This window comes from Oncorhynchus kisutch, unplaced genomic scaffold, assembly GCF_002021735.2.
Source record: "Oncorhynchus kisutch isolate 150728-3 unplaced genomic scaffold, Okis_V2 Okis05a-Okis16b_hom, whole genome shotgun sequence".
Classification (NCBI taxonomy): Eukaryota; Metazoa; Chordata; class Actinopteri; order Salmoniformes; family Salmonidae; genus Oncorhynchus; species Oncorhynchus kisutch.
The window spans coordinates 6,439,898-6,450,272 of NW_022261982.1; the positions used below are offsets into that span (position 1 = coordinate 6,439,898).

At 45.0% G+C, this 10,375-nt stretch overlaps 1 protein-coding gene across 1 annotated transcript in view; it reads left to right on the plus strand.

Moving 5' to 3' along the window:
- Positions 1-8,295, plus strand: part of LOC109886262 (rhodopsin kinase GRK1-like) — an 18,996-nt gene extending 10,701 nt beyond the window's left edge. The window contains exon 7 of the mRNA XM_031813305.1: positions 5,462-8,295. Within this exon, the coding sequence (XP_031669165.1) occupies positions 5,462-5,754 (293 nt within the window). The 3' untranslated portion in view covers positions 5,755-8,295. The remainder of the gene's footprint in view (positions 1-5,461) is intronic.
- Positions 8,296-10,375: the final 2,080 nt, after the last annotated feature.

The following is a 10,375-nucleotide window of genomic DNA, read 5'->3' on the forward strand; positions in this document are numbered from 1 at the left end:
GAGCACCTTCTTCCACATGTTTGGTGTGTCTCCCAGGTGGCTTGTGGCAAACTTTAAACAACACTTTTTATGGATATCTTTAAGAAATGGCTTTCTTCTTGCCACTCTTCCATAAAGGCCAGATGTGTGCAATATACGACTGATTGTTGTCCTATGGACAGAGTCTCCCACCTCAGCTGTAGATCTCTGCAGTTCATCCAGAGTGATCATGGGCCTCTTGGCTGCATCTCTGATCAGTCTTCTCCTTGTATGAGCTGAAAGTTTAGAGGGACGGCCAGGTCTTGGTAGATTTGCAGTGGTCTGATACTCCTTCCATTTCAATATTATCGCTTGCACAGTGCTCCTTGGGATGTTTAAAGCTTGGGAAATCTTTTTGTATCCAAATCCGGCTTTAAACTTCTTCACAACAGTATCTTGGACCTGCCTGGTGTGTTCCTTGTTCTTCATGATGCTCTCTGCGCTTTTAACGGACCTCTGAGACTATCACAGTGCAGGTGCATTTATACGGAGACTTGATTACACACAGGTGGATTGTATTTATCATCATTAGTCATTTAGGTTAACATTGGATCATTCAGAGATCCTCACTGAACTTCTGGAGAGAGTTTGCTGCACTGAAAGTAAAAGGGCTGAATAATTTTGCACGCCCAATTTTTCAGTTTTTGATTTGTTAAAAAAGTTTGAAATATCCAATAAATGTCGTTCCACTTCATGATTGTGTCCCACTTGTTGTTGATTCTTCACAAAAAAATACAGTTTTATATCTTTATGTTTGAAGCCTGAAATGTGGCAAAAGGTCGCAAAGTTCAAGAGGGCCGAATACTTTCGCAAGGCACTGTATATAGGGACCTGGTCTAAAGTAGTGTACTATATAGGGCCCTGGTCTAAAGTAGTGTACTATATAGGGTCCTGGTCTAAAGTAGTGCACTATATAGGGCCCTGGTCTAAAGTAGTGCACTATATAGGGTCCTGGTCTAAAGTAGTAACCAATATACACACACCCAATATATACACATTCTCAATATACACATTACCCCATATATACACATTACCCAATATACACATTACCCAATATACATATATTACCCAATATAGACACATTACCCAATATAGACACATTACCCAATATACACACACATTACCCAATATACACACATTACCCAATATACACACATTACCCAATATACACACATTACCCAATATATACACATTACCCAATATAGACACATTACCCAATATAGACACATTACCCAATATACACACATTAACCAAGATACACACATTACCCAATGTACACACATTACCCAATATACACACATTACCCAATATATACACATTACCCAATATACACACATTACCCAATGTACACACATTACCCAATATACACACATTACCCAATATATACACATTACCCAATATAGACACATTACCCAATATACACACATTACCCAATATACACACATTACCCAATATACACACATTACCCAATATATACACATTACCCAATATATACACATTACCCAATATACACACATTACCCAATATACACACATTACCCAATATACACACATTACCCAATATACACACATTACCCAATATACACACATTACCCAATATATACACATTACCCAATATACACACATTACCCAATATATACACATTACCCAATATATACACATTACCCAATATATACACATTACCCAATGTACACACATTACCCAATATATACACATTACCCAATATATACACATTACCCAATATATACACATTACCCAATATACACACATTACCCAATATACACACATTACCCAATATATACACATTACCCAATATACACACATTACCCAATATACACACATTACCCAATATTTGGTGTTGTGTTCCTCAGTTCCCCATGACTGTCTGGATGTGGTGTTGTGTTCCTCAGTTCCCCATAATCAGTCCCATGACTGTCTGGATGTGGTGTTGTGTTCCTCAGTTCCCCATGATCAGTCCCATGACTGTCTGGATGTGGTGTTGTGTTCCTCAGTTCCCCATGATCAGTCCCATGACTGTCTAGATGTGGTGTTGTGTTCCTCAGTTCCATGACTGTCTGGATGTGGTGTTGTGTTCCTCAGTTTCCCATGATCAGTCCCATGACTGTCTGGATGTGGTGTTGTGTTCCTCAGTTCCATGACTGTCTGGATGTGGTGTTGTGTTCCTCAGTCCCATGACTGTCTGGATGTGGTGTTGTGTTCCTCAGTTCCCCATGATCAGTCCCATGACTGTCTGGATGTGGTGTTGTGTTCCTCAGTCCCATGACTGTCTGGATGTGGTGTTGTGTTCCTCAGTTTCCCATGATCAGTTCCATGACTGTCTGGATGTGGTGTTGTGTTCCTCAGTTTCCCATGATCAGTTCCATGACTGTCTGGATGTGGTGTTGTGTTCCTCAGTCCCATGACTGTCTAGATGTGGTGTTGTGTTCCTCAGTTCCCCATGATCAGTCCCATGACTGTCTGGATGTGGTGTTGTGTTCCTCAGTCCCATGACTGTCTGGATGTGGTGTTGTGTTCCTCAGTTCCCCATGATCAGTCCCATGACTGTCTGGATGTGGTGTTGTGTTCCTCAGTTTCCCATGATCAGTCCCATGACTGTCTGGATGTGGTGTTGTGTTCCTCAGTTCCCCATGACTGTCTGGATGTGGTGTTGTGTTCCTCAGTTCCCCATGATCAGTCCCATGACTGTCTGGATGTGGTGTTGTGTTCCTCAGTTCCCCATGACTGTCTAGATGTGGTGTTGTGTTCCTCAGTTCCCCATGACTGTCTGGATGTGGTGTTGTGTTCCTCAGTTCCCCATGATCAGTCCCATGACTGTCTGGATGTGGTGTTGTGTTCCTCAGTCCCATGACTGTCTGGATGTGGTGTTGTGTTCCTCAGTTTCCCATGATCAGTTCCATGACTGTCTGGATGTGGTGTTGTGTTCCTCAGTTTCCCATGATCAGTTCCATGACTGTCTGGATGTGGTGTTGTGTTCCTCAGTCCCATGACTGTCTAGATGTGGTGTTGTGTTCCTCAGTTCCCCATGATCAGTCCCATGACTGTCTGGATGTGGTGTTGTGTTCCTCAGTCCCATGACTGTCTGGATGTGGTGTTGTGTTCCTCAGTTCCCCATGATCAGTCCCATGACTGTCTGGATGTGGTGTTGTGTTCCTCAGTTCCCCATGATCAGTCCCATGACTGTCTGGATGTGGTGTTGTGTTCCTCAGTTCCCCATGATCAGTCCCATGACTGTCTGGTGTGGTGTTGTGTTCCTCAGTTCCCCATGACTGTCTGGATGTGGTGTTGTGTTCCTCAGTTCCATGACTGTCTGGATGTGGTGTTGTGTTCCTCAGTTCCATGACTGTCTGGATGTGGTGTTGTGTTCCTCAGTTCCCCATGATCAGTCCCATGACTGTCTAGATGTGGTGTTGTGTTCCTCAGTTCCCCATGACTGTCTGGATGTGGTGTTGTGTTCCTCAGTTCCATGACTGTCTGGATGTGGTGTTGTGTTCCTCAGTTCCCCATGATCAGTCCCATGACTGTCTAGATGTGGTGTTGTGTTCCTCAGTTCCCCATGACTGTCTAGATGTGGTGTTGTGTTCCTCAGTTCCCCATGACTGTCTAGATGTGGTGTTGTGTTCCTCAGTTCCCCATGACTGTCTGGATGTGGTGTTGTGTTCCTCAGTTCCCCATGACTGTCTAGATGTGGTGTTGTGTTCCTCAGTCCCATGACTGTCTGGATGTGGTGTTGTGTTCCTCAGTTCCCCATGACTGTCTAGATGTGGTGTTGTGTTCCTCAGTTCCATGACTGTCTAGATGTGGTGTTGTGTTCCTCAGTTCCATGACTGTCTAGATGTGGTGTTGTGTTCCTCAGTTCCCCATGACTGTCTAGATGTGGTGTTGTGTTCCTCAGTTCCATGACTGTCTAGATGTGGTGTTGTGTTCCTCAGTTCCCCATGACTGTCTGGATGTAGTGTTGTGTTCCTTAGTTCCCCATAATCAGTCCCATGACTGTCTGGATGTGGTGTTGTGTTCCTCAGTTCCCCATGACTGTCTAGATGTGGTGTTGTGTTCCTCAGTTCCCCATAATCAGTTCCATGACTGTCTAGATGTGGTGTTGTGTTCCTCAGTTCCCCATGACTGTCTGGATGTGGTGTTGTGTTCCTCAGTCCCATGACTGTCTAGATGTGGTGTTGTGTTCCTCAGTTCCCCATAATCAGTCCCATGACTGTCTGGATGTGGTGTTGTGTTCCTCAGTTCCCCATAATCAGTCCCATGACTGTCTGGATGTGGTGTTGTGTTCCTCAGTTCCCCATGACTGTCTGGATGTGGTGTTGTGTTCCTCAGTTCCATGACTGTCTGGATGTGGTGTTGTGTTCCTCAGTCCCATGACTGTCTGGATGTGGTGTTGTGTTCCTCAGTTCCCCATGACTGTCTGGATGTGGTGTTGTGTTCCCCATGACTGTCTGGATGTGGTGTTGTGTTCCTCAGTTCCCCATGACTGTCTGGATGTGGTGTTGTGTTCCTCAGTTCCCCATGACTGTCTAGATGTGGTGTTGTGTTCCTCAGTTCCCCATGACTGTCTGGATGTGGTGTTGTGTTCCTCAGTTCCCCATGATCAGTCCCATGACTGTCTGGATGTGGTGTTGTGTTCCTCAGTTCCCCATAATCAGTCCCATGACTGTCTGGATGTGGTGTTGTGTTCCTCAGTTCCCCATAATCAGTCCCATGACTGTCTGGATGTGGTGTTGTGTTCCTCAGTCCCATGACTGTCTAGATGTGGTGTTGTGTTCCTCAGTTCCCCATGATCAGTCCCATGACTGTCTGGATGTGGTGTTGTGTTCCTCAGTTCCATGACTGTCTAGATGTGGTGTTGTGTTCCTCAGTTCCCCATAATCAGTCCCATGACTGTCTGGATGTGGTGTTGTGTTCCTCAGTTCCCCATAATCAGTCCCATGACTGTCTGGATGTGGTGTTGTGTTCCTCAGTCCCATGACTGTCTGGATGTGGTGTTGTGTTCCTCAGTTCCCCATGATCAGTCCCATGACTGTCTGGATGTGGTGTTGTGTTCCTCAGTTCCATGACTGTCTAGATGTGGTGTTGTGTTCCTCAGTCCCATGACTGTCTGGATATGGTGTTGTGTTCCTCAGTCCCATGACTGTCTGGATGTGGTGTTGTGTTCCTCAGTCCCATGACTGTCTAGATGTGGTGTTGTGTTCCTCAGACCCATGACTGTCTGGATGTGGTGTTGTGTTCCTCAGTTCCCCATGACTGTCTGGATGTGGTGTTGTGTTCCTCAGTTCCATGACTGTCTGGATGTGGTGTTGTGTTCCCCATGACTGTCTGGATGTGGTGTTGTGTTCCTCAGTTCCATGACTGTCAGGATGTGGTGTTGTGTTCCTCAGTTCCCCATGACTGTCAGGATGTGGTGTTGTGTTCCTCAGGGATCCTGGTGCCTCCGTTTGTTCCCGACTCCAAGACGGTCTACGCCAAGGATCTGGACGCCGTCGGAGCTTTCTCAACAGTGAAGGGAGTCACCCTGGACGACCCCGACAAGGAGTTCTTTGACGAGTTCGCCTCGGGGAACATCCCCATTCCCTGGCAGGAGGAGATGATCGAGACGGGGATCTACGGGGAGCTGAACCTCTGGGGGGTCGGGGGGGCGCTGCCCAACGACCTGCGCAGGGAGAGCATCCTGGAACAGCCCCCGAAGTCCTCCACCTGCTGCCTGTCATAGATCAGAGGTCAAGGGGTAGGGAACATGGGACTCTTTGCTCGCGTTCCCCCAGACGTTGCATGCATCAACCAATGGTTGCGTGCCACATCATCGACCGTGTCATCGACTGACAGATAGCTATAACATATAATGTGGTTAGCTGACACTGTAAGCAAAAAACCAATCCAGGCGTTGTCAGATCTGGCAGGCATATCAGCAACGCCTGGGCACGGGAACGCCCCCTTTATGAATATCATTACTAGGAAGGATATCATTGGCCGGCCGAGTGGAGGAAGTAGTCTCGGGCCAATGGCAGAGACGTGGTCACGAAGGAGGCGGGTGGATTTAATGGGATGGGATGTAAAACGATGGAATGTTTATTATATGTTATGTATTATTATGTTTATCAAAATGAACAAGTTAAAAGACGTTTTAGATATCTACACCTGTTTCTTCATTCTTTTCTTGCTACTACGGCAACTGGTGAAATGCACCATTTATTGTACTTCACCAAAGAGACAGAATAGTGTTTTAACAGCCGGCCACTATGCCGAGAAAACTAAATACAGTCACTGTAAGGTTTTATTTCTTATAACAGAACTATAACGGCTCTGTTTCTGTTGTACTTGTCTGGCTTTTGCTGTTTTTGAATGTGATGTCATCAATGCAGTGTGTGTGTGTGTGTGTGTGTGTGTGCGTGTGTGGTGTGTGTGTGTGTGTGTGTGTGTGTGTGTGTGTGTGTGTGTGTGTGTGTGCGTGCGCGCGTGCGTGCGTGTGTGTGTGTGTGCGTGCGTGCGCGCGCGTGTGTGTGTGTGTGTGTGCGTGCGTGCGCGTGCGTGCGTGCGTGTGCGTGTGTGTGCGTGTGTGCGTGTGTGTGTGTGTGTGTGTATATATATAAATGTAAATATATTTATTTAGATAGATAGGGGAGAACTCATCAACTGGTTTTATCTGATTGTCATGTGCAGTGACAGTAGCTCTCTGTCCCCTCTCTTCACACTCCATCACAAGTCTCTCAGATATACATCAGTTTAATGACAGATATAAATCCAACTAGCATCCAATATTTTATGTCTCTGTTCTACTGTATATTCTTATGCTCCACAAGGTCTTTTCAAATTACGGTCAGAGGCCTGTGGGTCCTGGTCAAAAGTAGTGCACTATATAGGGAATAGGGTGCCATGGGCCCTGGTCAAAAGTAGTGCACTATATAGGGAATAGGGTGCCATGGGCCCTGGCCAAAAGTAGTGCACTATATAGGGAATAGTGTGCCATGGGCCCTGGCCAAAAGTAGTGCACTATATAGGGAATAGTGTGCCATGGGCCCTGGTCAAAAGTAGTGCACTATATAGGGAATAGGGTGCCACTTGGGATGCATATTCCAATATGGAGTTACAGCAATGTTGGTTTCTTGATAATAAATACTGATATGACATCATAAACCCTGTGAGGAGTCACTCATAATCACTCAATACAAATTCTAAGTTGTACACGTCACTTTTCATATCAGTAGATATGTGTGACATATCAGTATAGAAATGTGTGACATATCAGTATAGAAATGGGTGGCATATCAGTATATATATGGGTGGCATATCTGTATAGATATGGGTGACATATCAGTATAGATATGGGTGGCATATTAGTATAGATATGGGTGGCATATCAGTATAGATATGGGTGGCATATCAGTATATATATGGGTGGCATATCTGTATAGATATGGGTGACATATCAGTATAGATATGCCTGACATATCAGTATAGATATGCCTGACATATCAGTATAGATATGCCTGACATATCAGTATAGATATGCCTGACATATCAGTATAGATATGCCTGACATATCAGTATAGATATGCCTGACATATCAGTATAGATATGCCTGACATATCAGTATAGATATGCCTGACATATCAGTATAGATATGCCTGACATATCAGTATAGATATGGGTGTTATATTAGTATAGATATGGGTGGCATATCAGTATAGATATGGGTGGCATATCAGTATATATATGGGTGGCATATCTGTATAGATATGGGTGACATATCAGTATAGATATGCCTGACATATCAGTATAGATATGCCTGACATATCAGTATAGATATGCCTGACATATCAGTATAGATATGCCTGACATATCAGTATAGATATGCCTGACATATCAGTATAGATATGCGTGAAGAAAACCGTAAGTATGACATATTTTCAAATGTTCTTGTTGCACCACGGGGAATGAGTTGGTTAGGTGGGGTCTGCAGGGGGTGATTTCTTTTCTTGCTTTTTCTATATTGTATATATAATATATTATATTTATTATTATCTTTATTGTATACTATACTATATTGTTTAGGTTGCTTTCCCGAGTGCTAGCACTCTGATTCCCACACAGGAACCTCTTGTTAAACAGGGTTTTATGAATTCCTGTGCATTTGTTTAAATACAAAATGATCTAATGTCTATATAGAACTTGAGAAACTGTAAATAACTGTTTAATTATACCATAGAAATCATCATGCTTATTCATTAAAATAAACATTTCGACAGAAAATAAATATGTAATGTAGGCCTATTGTGTTACTGCAATGAGTTGATGTCTGATTACCTACAGTGTACTGGCATTTTCTCTCTATGTGAAACTGATGGATGGGCTTATGGGTGGTAGATGGGTTTATGGGTGGTGGATAGGTTTATGGGTGGTTGATGGGCTTATGGGTGGTGGTTGGGTTTATGGGTGGTGGATGGGTTTATGGGTGGTTGATGGGCTTATGGGTGGTGGTTGGGTTTATGGTTGGTGGATGGATGGATGGGTTTATGGGTGGTAGATGGGCTTATGGGTGGTTTATGGGTGGTAGATGGGTTTATGGGTGGTAAATGGGTTTATGGGTTGTACATGGGTTTATGGGTTGTGATTGGGTTTATGGGTGGTGGTTGGGTTTATGGGTGGTAGATGGGCTTATGGGGGGTAAATGGGTTTATGGGTTTATGGGTGGTGAATGAATGGATGGGTTGTGGTGGATTGTGGTTGGTTTATGGGTGGTGAATGGGTTTATGGGTGGTGGGTGGGTTTATGGGTGGCAGATGGGTTTATGGATGGTGGTTGGGTTTATGGGTGGCGATGGGTTTATGGGTGGTGGATGGGTTTATGGGTGGTTTATGAGTGGGGGAAGGATGGATGGGTTTATTGGTGGTGGATGGATGGGTGGTGAGTTTATGGGTGGTGGATTGGCTTATGGGTGGTTGATGGGCTTATGGGTAGTTGATGGGTTTATGGGTGGTGGATGGGTTTATGGGTGGTGGATGTGTTTATGGGTGGTGAATGGGTTTATGAGTGGTGGGTGGGTTTATCGGTGGTTTATTGGTTATGGGTGGTGGATTAATGGGTTTATGGGTGGCTTATGGGTTTATGGCTGGTGGATGGATGGATGGGTTTATGGGTGGTTGATGGGCTTATGGGTAGTTGATGGGTTTATGGGTGGTGGATGGGTTTATGGGTGGTAGATGGGTTTATGGGTGGTAGTTGGGTTTATGGGTGGGTGGATGGGTTTCTGGGTGGTTTGTGAATTTATGGGTGGTGGTTGGGTTTCTGGGTGGTAGATGGGTTTATGGGTGGTAGATGGGGTTTATGGGTGGTGGATGGGTTTATGGGTGGTGGTTGGGTTTATGGGTGGTGGGCGGATGGATGGGTTTATGGGTGGTGGATGGGGTTTATGGGTGGTGGTTGGGCTTATGGGTGGGTGGATGGGTTTATGGGTGGTGGGTGGGTTTTATAGGTGGTGGGTGGATGGTGGATGGGTTTATGGGTGGTAGATGAGTTTATGGGTGGTGGCTGTGTTTATGGGTGGTGGTTGGGTTTATGGGTGGAAGATGGGTTTATGGGTTTATGGGGTGTGGATGGATGGTTTATTGGGCTAGTGGATGGATGGGCGGTGGATGGGTTTATGGTAGTGGATGGACTGGATGGGTTGTGGATGGGTTTATGGGTGGTTTATGGGTTTATGGGTGGTGGAATGGATGGGTTTATGGTAGTGCCTTGCTGATGGCTATGGTGGTGGACTGGGTTTTATGGGTGGTGGGTGGGTTTATGGGTAGTGGATGGCATGGATGGATGGATGGATGGGTGGTGTATGGGTTTATGGGTATTTCCAGGCCTCCTTTGGTTAAAACAGTGGACCTACTTACTTCACTGTCTCAGTGTCAGGGACAGGAACGGACCGTCCCCGACTAGACGAAGACTATCAACGACATGTGTGACCTGTATAATAATTGAAGTGTTTCTAGATCTTTCTCATATGTGGATGGGACCTAATGACAGCCTAACGTCATCTTCGTGATTAAACACCAGACACTTTCAGTGTCACTGCCAAATAAATAATTAACCGGAATCTACCATATTCCACGAACGATTCAGCACTGATTAAATATATAAATTATGTACGGTACCTCTAAACCATCGTCATCAACGGCTCTGGCGATTGTGAGAAAGAGGCAGGAATATTTCTTTGTCCTGTGGGCTGCAGCGCATCTTTCGTAACAGGCCGTCGGTTTAAGAGGGTGTCCGGTTCTCGAAGTTGGCAGAGAGAGGCTCTTCTAACTAACCAACCGTCAGACGGTGTTGGGTGACAAAAACATTAC